Here is a 22,460-nt window from a genome sequence, read left to right as displayed (position 1 = left end):
CGATAGTGAGAGGCCCGCGCACCGCGATGAAGAGTGGCCCCCACTTGCCGCAACTGGAGAAAGCCCTCGCACAGAAACGAAGACCCAACACAGCCATAAGTAAATAAATAAATAAATAAAATATTAAAAAAAAAAAACTCAGAATCCTTAAAAATTACCAAAAAACTAGAGATAAAGTTTCCCCCCAGTGAAGACAATTCAAAGAAACACTGAAGGTAGCACTGAAAAACTTGTAGTCTTCAACTGTAATTGCACTGCTCAAATTTAGTGGTGGAAAAGAAATCACTTTCAAAAAATGATTATAACAGTTGGAGTGGCAGAAGTGCCCAGACTCCTTCAGATCCACACAAACTGTAACAGGTCACTTTTGGTCAAATTAACTTGATAGGCCTGAAAGCCCAAAACATACATTCACCTTTCAATAATGACTTCTCTGTTACTCTCCATCCCCGCCCCCTTCCTCCATCTTCTGTAAACAAAAAGGGTTGTTACTGTCCATTGTGCTTAAGTAAATCACACTAAGATCTGTGAGCCTTTCCTCTAAGAGATAAATTATATATTGCAAAAAAGAAAATACATAATAGTATCCAAATTCCTGTGGAAAAATCTCTGTCCAAAAACTATGCTTGCTTGTTTTTCTAGTGTTTCTATTTAAAAAATAAAGAGGACATTCGTCCTGCCTCAAATGAGGTCACAGAGTTATGAATGGATGTCAACATGGCCACCATTTTTGGCCCCAAGTGAAGTAAAAGGGAGTCAGAACACCTTGTCCCTTAGAAGCAACTGCCTTGTTTTGCTAATAGGGCTTAACAATGTGTTGTCTGTACCCAAGAAAGTAGGAGTCTGAAATCACCATGGAGTTTTAGAATATTGTTAAAAAGTTTATCTTAGATAAAGAATAAAGAAGACAGTCTGTCCATTAGTGTCCTAATACTCTGGCTTAGTAGAAAGAATGAAAACTAGGCCTGTAACACAGAAGGAAATGTTCCCTGATTTGGCAATATTCTAAAGCACATACTCTCACGTCTTGATAAACCCGGCATTGAATAAAAATGATCCCTTTCTGAAAAAAAGGCATTATAAGTCTCATTCTTAATTGGCAATGAATTAATATAAGGTCCAAACTTACTTATCGGTAGGTTCACCTTTGGCTAGTTTTTCAGCACAAGCAACAGCTCCTTTGTGAAGCCAGCAGTATGTATCCACAGCTACTACCTGCCCTTTATACTTCCTCATGTGGACAGGTTCAGAAGCTTCTTTGATAAATTGCAGTAATCCTTGTATCCCCATAGTGCCAAGTTAACTACATGATATGAAAAGAGAAAGGCAAAATTTAAAGCAAAATATATTTACCCAAAAGTTTTGGAAAAATAAAGAAAAAGAGCTTGGAAAGTGATATAGCAACTATTATTGTTCAGATATTTGAGAATCATGCTCCTTAATATTTCTTTTTTCTTTTTCTTATTTTTTATGTATTTTTTTTCTTTTTTTTTGTTCGTTTTTCTTTTTCAAACCCTTGTGTCGAGGGCTGACTTTCAACAGATCGCAGCGAAGGAGCTGCTCTGCTACGTACGAAACCCCGACCCAGAAGCAGGTCGTCTACGAATGGTTTAGCACCAGGTTCCCCACGAACGTGCGGTGCGTGACGGGCGAGGGGGCGGCCACCTTTCCGGCTGCACCCCGTGTCCCAGGACGAAGGGCTCTCCGCACCGGACCCCAGTACCGAGAAGCGCCGGGGCGCGCCGCGCCGCGCCGCGCCCCCGGGGGACGCGGGCGGCGGCCCGCCGGCGGGGACGGCGGGGAACCGGCTATCCGAGGCCAACCGAGTCTGCCGCGGCGCTGCCGTATCGTTCCGCCTGGGCGGGATTCTGATTTAGAGGCGTTCAGTCCTAATCCCACAGATGGTAGCTTTGCCCCATTGGCTCCTCAGCTCCTTAATATTTTAAGTGGGCTCCTCCCTGTCAAACAATTTCCACGGTATAGAATATTTACCCTAATCACTAATACTATCTCTAATGCCACTTCATAGTTCCTTAATGTTTATTCTTTCTAAAGTGCCTTCCCACTTGGAATCCTAACATTTGCTCCAAGCCCTTAACACAGTATGAAGCAAGCAGAAGGTACTAAAAAAGTATGAGTCTGTCTTCTCTCCAAAAAGGCATTGTTAAAATCTATAAAATTGTGTATGCTATGATATCACATTGCCTCTACACAGGCATTATAAGAAATAACATGCAAAACAGTTTGTAGAACATTTTAACTGAAAAATAAAATAATCAAACACAATTATAGAACTAAAGCTGTACTTTTCTAGGACTGAAATTTACTGCCATCAGAACGCTTTATTCCAAGCAATGAACGTTCTGTTTATAAGCAGTGGTGGGTGGCGTCCAGGGGCAACTCCACTGGACTCTCTGAAAGCTATCCCCAAATAATGTGAAACCGTGCCTGCTGTGCAAATAGTTTCAAGAGAAATGTTTTAGCTTTCCACCCTCTTCCGTCTAGGTTGCAGCCCCCAAGCCCTTCCTATATGGAAACCTGTAGCTGCCAGTCCTTTCCCAAGCAACTATTGCCCCTTCCCCCAACTCCCCTGATAAAAAAGTAAAAGCAGTAGACACTGAGCCAGCTGCTTAGCATTTCCTAAAATAAATCTCTCCCATAAGGCATTACGTTTGGGAGGCAAGGAAGAAAGTACAGGATCATAAGTCAGACTTACCCTGTTGAAACCCTGTATCAAAGCTGTGATACTCTAGTCCAGCAGTTCTCAAATTTCAATTCTTGGCACATTCTCAACTCCACTCCTAGGGACTATCTATGATTCACTAGTCCTGGAGTGAGGGGGGAATTCTAAATTTTAAATATGGCAGGTAATTTGGACGCAGGAGGTCCTCTAGCCACAGTTGAGGAAAAACAATTAGTCTCCTACCTCTAAGATGTTCCTAAAAAGAGTTTTCTTTCTCTGAGGAAAACTGACATAGTATATACATTTCGTGAAACTTACATTTTTTTCTAAGTTAGGTAAATATTCTCGAATAAATGTTCCCTCTTCAGCACAATGAGAACGATGGGGGGCCTTAAGCACAAAGCATCCTCAGGAGACCGCCCGCAGCACCAAGTAGTAGTGACAGCACAATGTCACCGCTCCATCCCGTCTCACAGGGATTGGCAGGGCGGCCCACAAGCCCTTTCCAGGAGACACGTTCCTTTGGCCTGCACAACGTTAAGAAAACAATGTACTTGTCAAACATTTGGAAGCTGGGAGGTTGCATGTAAAACTGACCTGAGAGCTTCCGCAGCAAAATGAGAGGACCCTCCCTCGGTTCGCCGAACCGCAGCCCTGGCCAGGCCGAGCGCGCTCCCCCGGCCCGTACACCGCCGCACCACAAATTCATTTTAGGGGTGCCCCCCAGCCCCGCGCCGCCCTCAGGGCCACTGCAGGGTCCGGGAACGCGTGAGACCCTCCCCTTAAGCCCCGAAGACCCCGTATCCCGAGGGCAGGGGCGGGAACCAGCGGGGACCCACCTCGTGCTCTGCACAGCCCGCTCCGCTCGCTTCCCGAGGAGGTCCCCCGCCGTCCGTCCGAGGGCAGCCCGGTGAGGGCTCAGAAGTCTATCCCCACGGCCCCCACTCGCCTGGGCCGGAGCACGCTAGGCGGCTGCGGGGAACTCAAGGGGCAGGAGCGCAGGGACGCAGCTGTGCACCGACAGCCAGACCTTTCAATTTGCGCGGGATGGCCCGCGACCCCGCCCAGAGGAAGTGACGTCACGCCCCTTTGCGATGCCGGCTCCGCCTCCCACGGCCTCCCGCTTCCGGCCTGAGGCCGGACCTGGCCGCCTGGATGTGGCAAGCTGCAGCTGCAAGCGCTTGGACCCCGGGGCAGCCTTCTGGAGGGGTGAGCGGAGCTGGCTCTGCTGGCCAACAGGGCACAGCGCCCGGGATGCGCATTGAGTTCCTCTCGCGGGCTGCTGGGAGTCGAGGATTTCTCCCGACTGCGGCCTCAGGTCTGAGCGCTGAAGCTCTGAGAGGTCCGCAGCGTGTTTGTGTTGAGGTTTCTAAACTTAAAAAGGGTCCTTGCTGGAATTGTCCCTAGTCCTTGTGTTGTGCTGCTAACCCTGGCCCTTGACAGGCAGCTGCACGTGGGCTCCAGGGACACAGAAAGTGCAGTTTGAGATATTTATTCCCTGGACCCTTCCTGTAGACTTTGGGAAGGGGAGGGAGCGCTTACTAAATAATTTAACTGATAAGTGATAGAGAGTCTTTCCTTAACCGGGCTGGCCAGGCTTCTCTGCCCTCTTCTCAAAGCCTCAACCTTGGCATGTAAAGGCTTGAACAAACACTAACATGGTCTTTTAACATCAAATCCACATCCCTCGAGTGACCCCAGCCCCATTTGAAGTGCCTGCCTGAGAAAGCTCAAGGCTGCCAAAAGAATTTAGCATTTGTTCCGGTCAACATCCGAAGGTAGGATCTCTACCCCCACATTTCTAGGAGGGGAGGAGCCTAACTGCCATAAATTCTGGTTAGCAATTCCAGGTGAATCTCCAGTTCTCCTTTCCGATTCTTTTTTGTTTTTCACTCCTTGCTTCTACTGAGCCACCACTCACACCCCCATTTCCTCTTGTAACTGCCCAGTAACTTATGTACAAATCCAGGGTGAGTTCATTTCATGCTTGACACTTTTCCCTGTTGCAATATATTATTGACTAAAATCTGTCCTGACTACTTTACCTAGTGTCCAGCTTTGTTTACCTTTGGCCTGGGGAAACTATAACCAGTCATGAAAATGGGCCTATGGTGTACAGACTTTAAAGACGTTTTTGACTTTGGTGGCGGAAGCTTCAAGTCCTCATAATGCTCTAGACCTGGTTACTGTCTTCTTAGAAATACTGTGATAAAAAGAAATTGGGAAGAACCTTAGGTCAGACCACAGAGTATACTCTGAGCCCAGAGATGGGCGCGAATGATAATTCAGACTCAATTTAAGGAGTTGAAGGGGAAGAAGTGAGCACATTTTTTAAAATGCTCCCTTTTTGACTGCCTACTCTGTATGTTTCTCTCAGGTTTCTTTTTAAAGTCTTTTCATGATCAATCTAACATCTATCATGTCAACATATTACCTTATAAATTGTTGGAAAGGTGCCACTTGGGGGAAGTGTGCTTAGTGGGAGCAAGGCTGCCTCCCCTAGTTCTGAGGCTAGGAGAGGAGGTCAGAAAAATTATCTTCCCTTGTGATTCTAACAGCTGAATAGTGGTAGACCTCACTCTGGACCAGCTTGGAGCTGACTGTAGTGGGAGGTGGGGGACAGTTCCAAACTGTAGGTTGAAGAGGAACTTAAGTGTGAGTGGGATGTGTTTGTCAGTAGTCAGTTTGGACTGACTACCTACTGTAAGTACTGCTTCAATATGTCTGATACAAGCAAGAGTATGCCACACATGGGGGTCTTAGGAAGGAACCCAGATATCAAAAATGTGCCCACAGCATCATGAAACTAACATAGGTTACTGCCCTCCAGACAACCCTTATCTTTATTACTAATTTGACTCCAAAGGTTCCAGACTGGATTCTTGGCTGCAGTGTTTAAAAACTAAAAAAGAAAACACCAGTTAACAATGATTTCATAAACAATATTTTTACTCTTTGTGAAGATAAAACCATTTGAATCCATTCATGCGGTTACTTACTACACGCCTTTGGTGTGCCTGTCAGTACTAGGTGGTATGGGGAACGCAAAGAACTGGTTGCTGTCTTCAGGAAACGTAGGATCTAATTCTGTAGACAAAACGTATATTCATCAAAAAATTAAATCATAGCTCATGATGATGTGTTATTAAATTCTGAAATGAGTGGTACACACCACAAATTATCAGATTAAGATTCAGTCTTACCAGCTCTATGAACTTTTCCCTGACATGTGCCCAAACATCCTGTGATGACCTCTGCCCTGACCCTTCTCATACTATTTTATTTGACTTTGTCCCCCAGATTTACCAAATAATAATACAGGCCCAGTTACAGATGAATTTCAGATAAACAACAGATACATTTTTAGTATAAGTATGTCTAGTGCAATATTTGAGACATATTCTAAAAAGAAATTCCATGTTTATCTGAAATTCAAATGTACCTGGACAGCTGTATATGTACCACATCTTTATCCATTCACCCATCAGTAGACACTTGTTGTTTTCATATCCTGACTCTTGTAAATGATGCAGTAATGAACATAGGGGTGTATATAATTTTCAAAGTAATGTTTTCAGGTTCTTCAAATAAATACCCAGAAGTGGAATTGCTGGGTCACATGGTAGTTCCAATTTTAAGTTTTTGAGGATTCTCCATACTGTTTTCCATAGTAGCCACACCAATAGTGTACAAGGGTTCCTTTTTCTCCATATCCTCTCCAACATTTATTTCTTGTCTTTTCGATAATAGCCATTCTAACAGATGTGAGGTGATATATCATTGTGGTTTTGATTTGCATTTCCATAATAATTAGTGTGGTTGAACATCTTTTCATATGTTTGTTGGCCATTTTATGTCTTCTTTGGGAAAATGTCTATTCAGATCCTCTCCCCATTTTTGTATTGGGTTGTTTGGGTTTATTTTTTGGTTTTTTTGATGTTGAGTTGCATGAGTTTTTTATATATTTTGGATGTTAACCCCTTAACAACTACATGATTTGCAGATTTCTTCCCATACTGTAGGTTACCTTTTCGTTTTGATGCTGGTTTCTTTCATTGTGTAGAAGCTTTTTAGTTTGATGCAGTCCCATTTGTTTATTTTTGCTTTTGTGTCACTTGCCTTTGAAGTCAGATGAAGATAGATGTCAATGAGGTTACCGCCTATGTTTTCTCCCAGAAATTTTATGGTTTCAGGTCTTACATTCTAGTCTTTAATCCATTTTGAGTTAATTTATGTATATGGTATAAGGTAGTGGTCTAGTTTCATTCTTTGCACGTGGCTGTCCAGTTTTTCCAGCACCATTTATTGAAGAGACTATCCTTTCTCCATTGTATGTTCTTTGTACCTTTGTTGTAAATTAATTTTCCATATATGTATGGGTTTATTTCTGAGCTCTCAATTTTGTTCCATCGAGCCGTGTGTTTGTTTTTGTGCCAGTACCAATCTGTTTTGATATCTATTGCTTTGTAGTATAGTTTGAAATCAGGAAGTGTGATACCTCTAGCTTTGTTCTTCTATCTCAAGATTATTTTGCCTGATGGGGATCTATTGTGGTTCCATACAAATTTTAGAATTATTTGCTCTAGTTCTGTGAAATATGCCATTGGAATTTGGGTAGTTTGCATTGAGTCTGTGCTGCTTTGGGACAGGGACATTTTAACAATATTCTTTCATCCATGAACATGGAATATCTTTCCATTTATTTGTGTTTTCTTTAATTTGTTTCATTAGTGCCTTATGGTTTCCAGTGTGTAGGTCTTTCACTTCCCTGGTTAAATTTATTCCTAGGTATTTTATTGTTTTTGATGTAATTGTAAATGAGATTATTATTTTTTGTTTCTCTTTTTGATAGTTTGTTATCAGTGTATAGAAATATTACAGGTCTGTATGTTGATTTTATAAACTGAAACTTAACCGAATTTATTTATTCTAACAGTTTTTTGATGGAGTATTTAGGATTTTCTATATGTAGTATCATGTCATCTGCAAAAAGGACAGTTTTGTTTCTTCATTTATGATTTGGATGCCTTTTCTTTTTCTTGTCTAACTGTGATGAGGACTTCCAATACTATATTGAATAAAAGTGGCAAGAGTGGGCATCCTTGTCTTGTTCCTCATCTTAGAGGAAAAGCTTTCAGCTTGTTACAGCTGAGTGTGATGTTAGCTGTGGGTTTGTCACTTATGGCCTTTATTATGTTGAGGTACATTCCCTCTATACACCCTGTGTTGAGAGTTTTTATCACAAGTGGATGTTGAGTTTTATCAAATTTTTTTGCATCTATTAAAATGATTATATGGTTTTTATCCTTAATTTTGTTAATGTGATCATTGATAGGTATGTACTTATTGCCATTTCATTGTTTTCTGGTTGTTTTTGTAGTTTCTTCCTGTTCCTTTCTACTCTTTCTGCCTTTTCTTGTTTTTTGGAGGTTTTCTTTGGTGTTATGTTTAGATATGTTTAGTTTTCTTTCTCATTTTCTTTTGTATAATTACCATAAGTCTTTTTGGTTACCGTGAGGTTCACCTATAACATCTTATGTAAGTAGTAGCCTGTTTTAAGTTGGTAGCAACTTAAATTTGAAAATATTCCAAAGCTTTGTCTTTTGGCACCCTCCCCTGCATGTTTTGTGTTTTCAGTGACACATTTTACATCTTTTTATTTTATGCATTCCTGAACTATTTATTGTAATTTAGTTAATTTTCCTACTCTTGTCTTTTAACATTCATACTTGCTTTACAAGTGATTGATCCACTATTTTTATTAATATTTGCCTTTTCCAGTGAGATTTTTACTTCTACATGTTTTCTTATTATTATTTAGTGCCATTTCTTTTCAGCTTAAGGAAGTTCCTTTATCATTTCTTGTAGGGACAGTTTAGTGAGGATGAACTCCTTTAGCTTTCACTTATCTGCAAAACTCCTGATCTCTCTTTCAATTCTGAATGATAACTTGCTGGGTAAGGAATTCTTGGTTGGAAGTTTTTTCCCCTTCAGCAGTTTGAATTTGTCATGCTTCTCCCTTCCAGCCTGTAAAGTTTCTACTGAAAATCTGCTGATAGCCCTATGGGGTTTCCCTTTTATGCAACAAGTTGTTTTTCTCTTACTGCTTTTAGGATTCTCTCGTTGTCTTTAACTTTTACCATTTTAATTATAATGTGTCTTGGTGTTATCTTTTTGGGTTTATATTTCCTGTACCTGGATGTCTGTTTTCTTCCCCAAATTAGGGAAGTTTTCAGTTACTATTTCTTCAATTAATTTTTCTGGCCCTTTCTCTTTCCCTTCTTCTAGAACCCTATAATGTAAATGTCATTCTGCTTGATGTTATCCCGAAGGTCCCTTAAAATGTCCTCATTTTTAAAAAGTTCTTTTTACATTTTGCTGCTCTGTCTGGGTGAGTTCCATTGCTTTGTCTTTAGTTCTCTGATCCATTCTTCTACTTCATCCAGTCTGCTGTTGAACCCCTCTAGTGTATTTTTCAGTTCATTTATAATTTCTGTTTGGTTCTTTCTTATATTTTCTGTCTCTTTGTTGAAGTTCTCATTGTGTTCATTCATTCTTCTCCTGAGTTCAGTAAGCATCTTTATGACCATTACTTTTAACTCTTTATCAAGTAGATTGTTTATCTCCACTTCTTTTAGTTCTTTTTCTGAGATTTTGTCTTGTTCTTTTTATTGGAACATATTCCTCTGTCTCATTTTGTCTAATTTGCTGTGTTTGTTTCTATGCATTAGGTCAACTATCCATCTCTTCCAGTCTTCAAGTAGTGGATTTATTTAGGAGATGTCCTGTGGGGCTCAGAAGTGCAATCTCACTTGGCTACCAGAGCCAGGCACTCAAGGGTTGTCCTCTGTGTAAGCTGTGTGAACCCTCCTGTTGTGGCAGGGCCACAGCTGCTGCTGTGTGCCCTGGTGGGTGGGGCGGCCCCTGGCCAGGACGCAGGGTGCCTGGCTGTGGCTGCTGGGCAGCTCTGGTTTTTTAAATATTCTATCTTGCTGAAAGGTCATGTACCCTGATATTTAATTTGGAAAATATTGCCTCCATTGTTATGAAGCAGTGTATTCTAAGATGTGGAATGGGTGAGGTGATTTAGGGCCCTAGAACTCAGTGATGTGATCACTTGCAGCCTCTCTGGGATGCCCTCCTAACTTTACCTTGTTTCAGGCAAGGTTGCTACAGCCACAGCTGAGCAGCATCTCCCCAACTCCCATACTTATGCACATATCAGCACTTTTCAAGAAGAGATGTGGGAATGGAGGTTCTTTTCAGTCAGCAAGGGAAGGCTTTTTTTCAGAGCCCAACTTCCCTCCAAGCCAGGGAGACACAGAATTGGGGATGACCTCAAGTGCTGGGCAGGTCAGCATCCTTTTGTCCTAGAGTTGTGAGGACTGTGTTTTCATTTTTTTCTCTGTTGAACTCAATATGAATGTTTGAAATGGGGTTCTTAAAGTATAAGAGATAGTTATGGAAAAGTGAGCAGAGGTGGTGATGGTTATATAGACATAGAACAGAATGCTTTTTTTGTCTGAGTGATTATTAACAGCTCTAGTTTTCTGACTGAAGAGCTTATTTTTTAGCTCAATTAGATTAATTTATTTACACTTAATTGTTTTTACATTTTTAGATTATTTTAACTGAATGGCTTTTTCATTGTATTTTTACCGTTACTTTTATTATGTCAAGTGATTCTTATAATGTTAAGATGAAATTTGCTTTTTAAATAAATTTACACTAAATATGAGTCAATGTAAAGAAAACCTACTAAGTAAATAATAGGACAGGTGTTTCATATTTATGGCAAATATGGGAGTTTCCAAAACAGTCATTTCTCTCTTCTTTAAAATTACCCTTTGGCTGTTGTCCCATTTCTCAGCTCCCCTTGTAAAATTTCTTGAAAGAATTGTGTGTACTTGCTATATCATATTCTTCCATTCATTACTGTATATTTTTCTTTTTTAAATTTTTTGTATAACATATGTACAGAAAGGTTCGCAAATGCTAAGCAAATTACCACAAAATGAATATACATATTACCTCCACTCAACCCTCCCAAAAGACCCTTTGTATCCCCTTTCCAATAACAAATATCTCTGTTCTCCTCAAAGGCAACTGTAATCTTTCTTCTAACTGTATGAACTAATTTTGCCTTTTTTGTAAAGTTTATGTAAGTGAAATCATGCAGTTTTCTTCTTTAGCTTTGGCCTTTTTTTGCCTAATACTGTGTTTGAGATTCATCCATATTATTGAAAGAACCTATAGTCTTTTTTCTTTTCTGTTTCTATGTGCAATTCCATTATATAAATGTAATTTATCCATTCTACTACGAATAGATATCTGAGTTGTCTCCAGGTTTGGAGACAGAACCTATAGTCTTTTTACTTTTCTGTTTCTATGTGCAATTCCATTATATAAATGTAATTTATATAATAAACCTATAGTCTTTTTTCTTTTCTGTTTCTATGTGCAATTCCATTATATAAATGTAATTTATCCATTCTACTACGAATAGATATCTGAGTTGTCTCCAGGTTTGGACTATTATTAGTAATGCTTCTATGGACATTCTTGTGACTTCAATTCCTGCTGTTCTTGGTGCTGCTTACTCTACTTAGCCACACTAGTTTCCTTGTCATTCCTTGAACATTCCAGATACACACCCACCTGTAGGCCTTTGCATGTGCTGTTCCTTCTTCCTAGAATGTTCTTCCACTAGATATCCACATGACCTGCTCCACTTCTCTCAGGCCTTTGCTGAAAAGGTTCCCTCTCAGTGAGGCATTCTCTAACCATTAAATTGTAATTCCTCTGCCTACCCTGGGTCACCCAATTTTCCTTTCTCTGACTTTTTTTTTCTCCATGTTACCTTCCATAATTTGGAATATTATGTATTTTAGTAATCTATTTGTTCACTGACCCTCTCCCTCCCCACTGTAATGAGAGCTCTACAACGGCAGAGATTTTTGTCTGTGTAAGCAGCTCTTTGCAGGAAATCGCCCTCAGCAGGAGACCCCTTTTTTCTTGCCACTTTAGCAAAGCTATGCTGTAACTAATCTTAAGCCAGGCACCCCCGTGCTCTACTCATGTCCAGCCTAAGCACACCTTTCAGATCTTTTGATCACACGATATGTTGCTTAACCTGTTGGTTCTTTCCATAGATCAAAGAAGTAAAAATGAAGAATAAATAACTAACAGATGACCAGATCACTCCCCTACCTTCCCCTTCAGTAATCTTGCGAACAAACTGTGTGAATGGGGTAGCATTTATAGAAAGATCACGAGTCAACAAGCTTCCACACAGTAGGAGATGGCTACAAGTATGACCCCCTATGTCTGTGATTAACTGAGATTACTTCCCCTTTTCCCTTTAAAAACTTTCATGGCCAAGCAGACTCTTCAGAGTTGGTTTTGGGGGACATGAGTCTGCCTCCTCCCCATATTGCCAGCTTTTCTGATTAAAAGCAACTTTCCATTCTACCAACACTTGCCTCTCGGACATTGATTTTCGAGCAGCAAGCAGCCAAACCTGAGTTCTGTAACATCTGTATTCTATAGCACTACCTGGCACAGAGTAGATTCTCAGTAAATTCTGGTTGAATGAATGAATATTGAAATTATCTACTAGGGACTTCCCTGGTGGCACAGTGGTTAGGACTCCCCGCTCCCAGTGCAGGGGGCCCAGGTTCGATCGCTGGTTACGGAACTAGATCCCACATGCATGCCACAACTAAGAGTTCACATGCCATAACTAAGGAGCCTGCATGCCACAACTAAGGAGCCCACATGCCACAACTAGGAGCCTGCGAGCCGCAACTAGTGAGCCCGCCCAGCACAACCAAATAAATAAATAAATATTTTTTAAAAAGAAATTATCTACTAGCCTGTATCTGAAAGTAGTCACTGATATTTTTAGAACTTTGGGTAATAAAGCTATTTGCAAAGTTACTTGACTGTCAAACAATCAAAAGGTTGTCAACATGAATATTATTTGAATAATCTAGGACATCAGATGCAAAAAGAATAGATGTAGGTTATTATTCCCTACTATGAAGGAATAACAATTTTTAAACAGCCTTTTTTTTTTCCTTTGCAAAAACCCATGTAGTGCATTTACACAAAATGACACCGCTAAAAAATAATACAGTTGGTCCCAAAATACACATTTTAGAGAAACTGGCATAGGTATTTGGCAGAGCTCTCTTTTAAGGGATTGAAATATTAGGATAAACAGGAAATCTCTATCTTAATCTGTATAAATTATAAGTTTTACTATAAGAGTCCTGAATTATAACACTTAGCAAACACTTAGTATGTTTCAGGTTTGTTGTATATTTTACCTGCTTGGCTTGTCTAACACTCATAACAATACTATGAGGTTGGTAAATTTATTATCCCCATTTTACAGATGAGACAAGTGAACTACAAAGTGATCTGAACTCAAGGTAGTTTAGCTATAGACTATGTGCTTTTAATCACTACCTTTCAATGGCTACTATATGTATTTATCCATAGAGAAATAGATATCAGGTTAACATTTTCAAAGTTATCAATTTACTGATCCCCTTCAGAATTATTTTAGTTTCATTTTTGAGATGATTTGTGAAGAAGAAAGGAAAAGAACTTTTATTTAGCATGTACTGTGTTTTGGGACTTCCCTGGTGGCACAGTGGTTAAGAATCTGCCTGCCAATGCAGGGGACATAGGTTCAAGCCCTGGTCCGGGAAGATCCCATATGCTGTGGAGTAACTAAGCCCGTGCACCAAAACTACTGAACCCTTGAGCCACAACTACTGAAGCCCGCATGTCTAGAGCCCATGCTCCGCAACATGAGAAGCCACTGCAATGAGAAGCCCTCGCACCGCAGCAAAGAGTAGCCCCTGCTCACCATAACTAGAGAAAGCCTGTGCGCAGCAATGAAGACCCAATGCAGCCATAAATAAATAAATAAAATAATTTTTTAAAAAGTTCTGTGTTTTGCATGTTGTACCTTATTTAATCCTCAGAATAGCTCTGAAAGGTAACTATTATTGTCCCATTTACAAAAGGGAAAACTGAAGCACAGAGAAGTAAATAAGCTTATCATAAGTACTATATGATGTGAATCAAATGTGATTCAAATCTAGGTCTGCCTCACTCTAAAAGTCTATATTCTTCACAATGACACATAGCTACATGAACTGGCATTACCCAGTGAACAGTGGAAATGAAGGAGAGGAGGTGCAGTACACAGTTTCAGCTGGGAGCAGGCTATAATGGGGCTGTGGAATCAGGAAGACTGTAGACACAATTCCAACTGGAAATTTCTGGATCCACAGATCTTTTTTTCTGACCTTGGCCCTCAAAGCTATTATACATTCCCAGGTGAGTGCTAAGTAAATGTGTGGGACAGGGCCTCTGATCACAACCAGGCTAACTCTTCCTTCTTATATGAGATCTTTAATAAAGCATACATCTTGGGACCCAGTGGCTCAGACTGAGGAAGCTCCTGTTCCTGCTATTGGAGCAGCAAATCTCTTAATGATTCTCAGTGTTACCATAACTTTTTCATGGCCCAGGATTATTGACTTGTCTCAACACTTCAACTTTTTGGTTTGGGGAAAAAAAATACAAAAAGCAAAAAGGTCAGAGAAAGCCATCCACTTTCCTGGTGAGCTTGGGATCAGTCATACCACAGGCATGAAATGGTTATTGCTTTTTTGACTTTAGTGGGAAGGTGTGACTTGTAACAGGATATCAAAATCATAGTTCCAAGGTAAGCTGATGGAGGATATTTATTCACCAGATAGCTAGAAGGGATATTTCTGTTGAAAAACTCAGTAAAATATAATCTGGAGCAGTGAAACAGACATCAATACATCAGTGAAATGAGAAAAACAGTAACATATTGCTTAATGAGGTGACATTCAAGACGGTAAGACTCAGCTTGAACAAAGGAGTCACACTGATTATAAGGCAAAGAGTGGTCCTTGTGTGGTGAGAGTCAAATTCTACATGAAGCAGCTGCTCTCAGAATGAAAGAGTAATGAATTTTTGTCTACTTACTGAGCACTTAGCCAGCTGTTCTATTTTCAGAACCAAAAGATAAATAAATGTTTTAATTTCAGCATTTAAAATCTAAAAAATGTTTTTACCAGACATCTGTGGCCAATTTTTCCATTGTCCTTTTATGTGTGTTTGTGTGTGTGTGTATATATATATATATATATATCTTGTTGCGGAGCACAGGCTCCAGACGCGCAGGCTCAGTAGTTGTGGCTCACGGGCCAAGTTGCTCCGCGGCATGTGGGATCTTCCCAAACCAGGGCTTGAACCTATGTCCCCTGCATTGGCAAGCAGATTCTCAACCACTGCGCCACCAGGGAAGCCCAGCAAACATTTTTAAAGGCCAGGTGAGGGAGAGGAGTCTCAGGGTTTGTTATCAGCTTGTGTACAATTCTCTGATTGGTTGATGGTGAGGTAACAGGATGGTGTCACAGGGGTTAACATTATCAATCCTTAGGCTCTAGGAGGCCTGGCGGCTATGTGCTCATTGCAATCAAGTAGCAAACCTCTTCCATTTGGTAGGGGGTTTTCACATCTGTAAAACAACTCACCAAACGTGCATCAGATAATATTGTCTAGGTACTTCAGAGAGGAGCTAAAGCAGAGGATACATGGAAAGGTCAGCCCTGGGAAGGCCCCATAGGGTCCTACTCAGTTACAGTTTGCTCTTTTTTATCAGTGAGGAAGGAGGCCTCCAGCTCTGTTCAGGAGCTCACCTGATTGAATAAGTGGTAGAGTCAGAATCTTTTATCTAAAAAGATATTTTATCCTTTGATGCCCTTTTCACAACTTCATGCTACTTCCCTTTAAAATGAAATTGCTATTCTTTTCGTAGTTGATTTGGCCAATCCCATTCATAATAGAAGAATCAGAATTAGAGCCCAGGTCTCCTCCTGCCCTACCTCATCCTGAACCTCTGGTTTCCTTCAAGAATTATTCAGAAATGGACTTCCCTGGCAGTCCAGTGGTTAAGACTCCACATTTCCACTGTAGGGGGCACAGGTTCAATCCTTGATCAGGGAACTAAGATCCCACGTGCCACGTGGCGCAGCCAAAAAAATAAAAATAAAAATAAGTGAATAAATAATTATTCAGAAATAACTGAATTGGTTAAATAAAAATTGTGCCTATGCATATTATTACCCATTTCTGGAAACTTACTGGGACTTAGAATATTTGGTTACCTAAGGGAAGGAAATTGAAATTTACTGAGCAGAAATCTTTTGGTTGTAAATGATAGAAACTCAACTCACATTAGCTCTTATAATGAAGTTATCCCCTCTGTTATGGGTTGAATTTGGTCTCCCCCCAACCCCCCCCCCCCAAATGATATGTTGAAGCTCTAACTCCCAGTACTTCAGAATGTGACCTTATTTGGAGATTAGATTATTATAGAAGTATTTAATGAGATCATTAGGGTGTGCCCCAATCTAATGTGACTATTGTCCTTATGAAAAGGGGAATTTGGACACATGCACAGAGGGAAAACAATGTGAAGAGACACAGGGAGGAAATAGCCATCTACAAGGCAAGCAGAGAGATCTGGAACAAGTTCTTCTCTCATAGTCCTCAGAAGGAACCAATGTGCTGACACCTTGATTTTGGATTTCTATCCTCCAGAACTGTGAAACAATAATTTTTTATTGTTTAAACCACTTGATTTGTGGTACTTTGTTACAGCAGCCTTACCAAAATAAGCACCTTCTTGTACCTCAATAGTTCAGGAGTAGCTTAAGGATTTAGATATGGGTGGATCTAAGGAATATAATGATATCATTAAGATTTTGTATATCTCTTCATCTCTTTTTCCTCTGTGCTGCTTTTACTATATTTCATCAATTCTAAAGTGCACATTTTTCCTCTCATTTTCACATCTCTGAAGTCAGCATGCAACTTACATTTTCTTTTTACATTTCTTCATTCTTAGTGGAACATAAAAAAATGGTCTGTCATAATTAATAGCATTTTAGGAAATCTTAGAGTGTTTATGGGCAGACTCTGCATGTGGGCAGTCTTGGCAGCTCAGAGCTTGATATCTAAGTCACTTAGCAACCCCCATGGAACAAGGGAGCCTTTTCCCAATTGTCTCAGCAGATGACCCAGAACAAATGTTCATTGGCTCTAATTGATCTGGCTTTGGTTATACTCAAGCTTAAAAATCGGAGTTGGGGAGAAAGGGGCAGGTAGACTCAGCACCATTGAAATCTCATGACCCAAGAGTAGTAAAGGCGTGATTTCCCAAAGGTGTTTGTTCACAACCTCGGGAGTTCCCCAGGTGAAATTCAAAACTGACCCCCATACATGGAGGGCAAGAGAAGACCAAAGAGGCAGACCACTCCAGATTGGTAGGAGGCAGGTTTAATAACAGGCTTGTCTTGGGTGGCCTCCACTCCTGCCTGCCAGAATATTAGTCTACTGAGAGGCCTTAACAGGGTTCAGTAACGTATGCAGTCCAGATGATCTCAGCAGCACATGACTGTCTCCAGGCTGTGTCCTTGAAACAGCAGTTAGTATGACAGTAGTAGCCTGAACATGCATTCCAGGGACGGGTGGGGGTAAGGAGCCTTAGATTGCCAGGGTCCAGCGCTCAGGTCAACCAGCAGTCACATTCTCTTGATGACCTCCTCCAATAAAAAATAAGTGTTGGTACCAAGAGGGGGGCTGAATGCTCTAGAAGGCCTGCATTACCACAAGTACCTGCCTGTGCCAAGCACTGTCACATTACATGTCCTTAATCACCCTACCCATTTCACTAATCAGGAAACTGAGGCCCAGAGAATCATAGACCTACTGGCAGTGCTGAATGTTACCAAATAGTTATAAAGTGCTTACAGAGTATACGACATTCTCCTAAGGCCTACAAATACAGGGATGAATACTGTCCTTGAGCCTAAGATACTTAAGAGACCAGCTTGCCCTGAAATAAAAGTGAACCACAACAGAAATAGGAACATTGTACTATGAAATAATTAAATCTGCCTTGGCAGAAAGGAGGGATCCAATATGGGATAGAAGCTAAGAAAGATGCTTTTCACACTCTTTTAAAAAACCTTTCTTGCACTTGTGACAAATTACATCAGAGCACCAGGAAGCAAAGATATTAAATATTGCAAAGAACCTGGTACATGGAAAGTATGAAATATTTATAGAATGAGTGATTGAAAGAGTGATGTGGGTATCACTTGAAAAAGCTAAATGTCATTAGGACTTGGTGTTGTTTTACAGGCTCTGAGTCTTTAGCTCCATGTGCATTTTCAGAGTTGGTCATTGTATCCAGGAGTTCCATCTTGCTCATTTCCATCTGATATCAAGGGGACTTATAGCTCTGAAGTTTGCACTGTCTTTTCCTCTGAATTTTGAATAACTTCCTTCTGTTCTTTTCAGCTATTTCATTATGAATCATCTCCTTATATTAATAGAAACTTGTTTTCCAAAATCTGTTGCATTTAGTTTTCAAAAAAATTTTACCAGGTCATAATTATAGTTCACTACTGCTCTGCTTGATTAGTTTTCAGAAATAAAATATGTGATGACTTTAGAAAACATATAGACTTTTGTAAAAGTTTGGGTCTCAGTCTGTAATAAGATGATATATATTTTCATTTCTAGTCTACTGATTTGTGATGATCACATTTTACAATGGTAAAGTAGCTAGCTTGTTTCCACATCACTGCCCTCCAAGCATCCTTGCTCTTCCCTCCCCTACTTTCTGGAATCACTCTTTTCCATCTCAGAGGTGCTCACTACCCAGTTGTACTTTCATGATATTCAGTGTCATTGATAGGACCCTTGCCCATTACCACGGCTGATAGTCTCAATTACCTTTCCAAAATTAAAATTTGAGTTCATTGACTCTCAGAGTTATTTAGGAGTTGGATTCCTTTTCTACACAAACCACCTCCAGCTGGTCTCTAGGCTGACGCATTTCTGCTCACTGGAGACAAGATCATCAGCTACTGAGGCTTGTCTCAGTAAGTGTCTCAGTCATGGTGAACCTACCATATTCCATTGTGAGTCTTGTCTCCATTAGGCATGGACTTAGGTTTTCTGCATCAACATTCCTGGAAGGCAGTGTAAAATTTGTAAATATTTTTGGCAAAAGCTTACCTGGGTTTGTATAAGCCAGATATAATTACCCTAATCTCAAGCCATTTTATCTTTATAAACCTATCTTCAGTAGCTCTTCAAATGATATAATTACTTTTCTGACATTTTGGATTTACAGGTTTATCTGTAACTGATACTGGTGAAACGCTGCTATATAGCTTCCTAGAAATTATCAGAACTACCTAGAGATCCCTTTTGGGTGGAAACTAGTGACGTAAAAGCACCTTATGTTTGAAAAGGGCACTCGCTCTATTCATCAAAAATTCTCAGATTGAGTGACCTTTTGATATTGAACGTGCATGGAACACAGATCATCTATTGCTTCTGTCTTGCTCTGCACGTCAGAGCTCCTCTAAGGATCTGAATGTAGCAGTCAGAATCCTGGTGGACCACAAGCCCACCTTTTCTTTCACTGTTTCTTTGGAAAGGTCTGGCTCCTTAAGATCAGCAAGCATAAGATTGCTCCTGGCAATTTCTCTATCATCCTTAGGTGGTATTTCTTAGACCAGATGGCATGTCCTTCCTCAGATTACCTGTTCATTGCAAGTCAAGATGCCCTCATGCCTCCTAAATCAATGCATATTTTCTAACTATATTGGAAATATATATTTTTGTAGTAACCTTAGGAAAATACAGAAATGTGTAGCAAAGAAAACAAAAAGCCTCAGTAATACTGCAGTACTACTATTTAGAGATAACTGCTGTTAACATTTGATGTATTTTCTGGCACTGTATATAAGTGTATTCTATAATTTTATATGTTTCTCAGATATCATTATTTCATGAACATGTTCGTGTACAGTAAAAATTCTTTGAACACATCATATTATATATTCCTTCATTATGAATGTATCAATGATTTACCTCTTTATCTATTGCTGGATGCTTAGATGTTATCTTTTATTGTAAGTAGTGGACATATTTATAACTTTATTCTCTTATCCAGTGATCTACTTAAGATAAATTCCTTGAAGAGGAATTGCAGAATTAAAGGGTTTGATTATCTTTATCTTTAATGTTCTTCATATATACTGCTAGGTTGCCCTTCAGGAAAACATTAGCAATTTAAACTACCAGCTCTTTATGAATACCTCTTTCAATATTCCCCCAATAACATAGAATATTTTCATTAAAATTTTTTTGACTATATGACAGATGAAAGATGTTATCACACTTTTCTTTTACATTTTATTTCTTTGGGTACTAAGAAGTTGAACATTGTTTCTCATATGTTTTTTCCTTATTTGCGTTTATTTTGTATGTTCACTCTTTATGTCCTTTGCCTATTTTTTCTGTAAGATTGTTAAAGTTTTCTTTTTTGATATTGGACCTCAGCTGAAAAGAGTTGAGCTAATGGTACTTCTCTTTTCATGTACATTACCAGCCTTACTCCCTTTTATCTTGACTCCTGATTCCCATTTTACTCCCCCTCCCTCCTACTAGGAAACACATAGGCAAGTTTCCTAGTATATTCAATGAATATCCTTCCATTTATGTAAGTTGTTATAAAATGTGTACTATTGTAAGCATGTATTTTCATAAATCAAATGGTATTACATATTACATTTAATTCTGTTGCTTAGTTTTACGTAGTACAATTTTAAAAATCCATCTGTATTGCTCTGTGTATATCTTGTACTTTATTTCTTATTGCTGCAAAATATTCCATGGTGGGTGCTTTCACCATATTTTCCCCAGGTACTTCTCCAATGAGGGTCACTCTAATGTCTCCCAGATTTCATCTCCACTGTGCCACTGTAAACAATGCCACAATAAACATACCTCTGCATACTATTACTGCTTTCAAGCTTGTGAGAATTTGGGGGGAATATATATAGAGATATAGACACACACACACATACACAAACATACATAACACACACACACACGGGAGTAGAATTGCTAGGTCATAGCAAATTCGACTAACCTGCCAATTGCTTTTCAGATGGTATTTCCAGTATGAATTCCCACCAGCAGTGCATGAGAGTTCTGAAATCCCTACATTCTTTCTACACTTACGGTCCACTCTAACAAGTAAGAGTGATAAATTATTGTTTTAATTTGCATTTCTCTGATTGCTAATGAATTTGAACATTGCTTTTTAGGTTTTCTCTTGTGTATATTGATAGCCTTCACCCACTTTTTGTATGTGTTTCCTGTTTTTTTCTGATAGATTTCCAAACCTCTTGTACATTTTGCTCTATTTGTAGGCCATGTTTGAAGTTTTCTCCAGTTTATTTTACTTTTAATTTTGTTTACGATGTTTTATACATTTCTAAGCTTTAAATTTATTAGGTAGTTAATGCTAATATTTTTATATGGTTTCATCCAGTGCATTTATTTATGATATTTGGCAAAATAGTTTTTTTTTCTTTGTTTTCTTCTGTACTTTCAATCTATTTGCTTTGTTGCTTTCCTAAAATAGTTCTCTGTAGAATGTCAGACAGTTATTCTCAAAGTGTGTTGTCACTTTTGATCCACTAGAGGCCAACACTTACTTGAAAGAAATTGATGTCCCTTCCTAAAATTCATATTCTTTCCTCTCTGAAAGGAAGGAAACTGGCAGAAAATAAGTAATTTCATTTAAATTAAATGACTGGAAATTATATAGAAAAGAAGAGTCTGGACAAAATGAAAGGACTATTTTTAAAGACAACAAATTATAATAAAAGGATTCAGGGCCTCTCTGGTGGAGCAGTGGTTAAGAATCCGCCTGCCAATGCAGGGGACACGGGATTGAGCCCTGTTCCGGTAAGATCCCACATGCCATGGAGCAGCTAAGCCCGTGTACCACAACGACTGAACCTGTGCTCTAGAGCCCAGGAGCCACAACTACTGAAGCCCACATGCCTAAAGCCCATGCTCCACAATGAGAGAAGCCACCACAATGAGAAGCCCGTGCACCACAAAGAAGAGTAACCCCCACTCGCTGCACCTAGAGAAAGCCGGCACGCAACAACGAAGACCCAACACAGCCAAAAATAAAATAAATAAATCTTAAAAAAATAAAAGGATTCAAAGTTGTTTTTTACTGAAAAACTGAAAGCAAAAAATACAAATAAAGTAGTTTAATTTTTTTTAATTGACAGAAGAAAGTTTTGGTTTTAAATTTATTTATTTATTTATTTATTTATGGCTGTGTTGGGTCTTCGTTTCTGTGTGAGGGCTTTCTCTAGTTGCGGCAAGTGGGGGCCACTCCTCATCACGGTGCACGGGCCTCTCACTATCGCGGCCTCTCTTGTTGCGGAGCACAGGCTCCAGACGCGCAGGCTCAGTAGTCGTGGCTCACGGGCCTAGTTGCTCCACGGCATGTGGGATCTTCCCAGACCAGGGCTCGAACCCGTGTCCCCTGCATTGGCAGGCAGATTCTCAACCACTGCGCCACCAGGGAAGCCCCAAGTTTTGGTTTTAAAATAAAAATATAAATGGTCTAGCTTCTACTCAAAATCTACATTAAGCGTTAGTAAGTATGAGGTGGGGTAAAAGCAACTTCAATGACTTTTTCTCCCTTTTCTCTGAAAGGCCAGGAGATGGGGCTAACCTGCCTCACATATTGTGTAGGGCTCCTACACAGATGACTGCGTAGAAAACAGTTCACGCACACACACACACACACACACCAGTTTTAATTAAA

General features: G+C 39.9%; 1 protein-coding gene and 1 long non-coding RNA gene across 4 annotated transcripts in view; one reads left to right on the top strand and one right to left on the bottom strand.

Moving 5' to 3' along the window:
• The window catches only part of EXO1 (exonuclease 1), a 40,561-nt gene extending 36,854 nt beyond the window's left edge, over positions 1-3,707 (bottom strand). For both annotated transcript variants that reach the window (XM_068538497.1, XM_068538498.1), the window contains exons 1-3: positions 3,523-3,707; positions 3,002-3,210; positions 1,130-1,303 (exon numbers count right to left, since the gene is read on the bottom strand). In XM_068538497.1, the coding sequence (XP_068394598.1) occupies positions 1,130-1,290 (161 nt within the window). In that variant the 5' untranslated portion in view covers positions 1,291-1,303; positions 3,002-3,210; positions 3,523-3,707. The remainder of the gene's footprint in view (positions 1-1,129; positions 1,304-3,001; positions 3,211-3,522) is intronic.
• A 106-nt stretch (positions 3,708-3,813) lies between these two features.
• The window catches only part of LOC137763007 (uncharacterized), an 81,592-nt gene continuing 62,945 nt past the window's right edge, over positions 3,814-22,460 (top strand). For both annotated transcript variants that reach the window (XR_011073664.1, XR_011073663.1), the window contains exons 1-2: positions 3,814-3,892; positions 20,772-20,860. This is a non-coding gene — a long non-coding RNA (uncharacterized lncRNA). The remainder of the gene's footprint in view (positions 3,893-20,771; positions 20,861-22,460) is intronic.

The sequence above is a fragment of the Eschrichtius robustus genome, chromosome 3 (genome assembly GCF_028021215.1).
Source record: "Eschrichtius robustus isolate mEscRob2 chromosome 3, mEscRob2.pri, whole genome shotgun sequence".
Taxonomy (NCBI): Eukaryota; Metazoa; Chordata; class Mammalia; order Artiodactyla; family Eschrichtiidae; genus Eschrichtius; species Eschrichtius robustus.
This window is presented reverse-complemented; position numbering and strand designations above follow the sequence as displayed.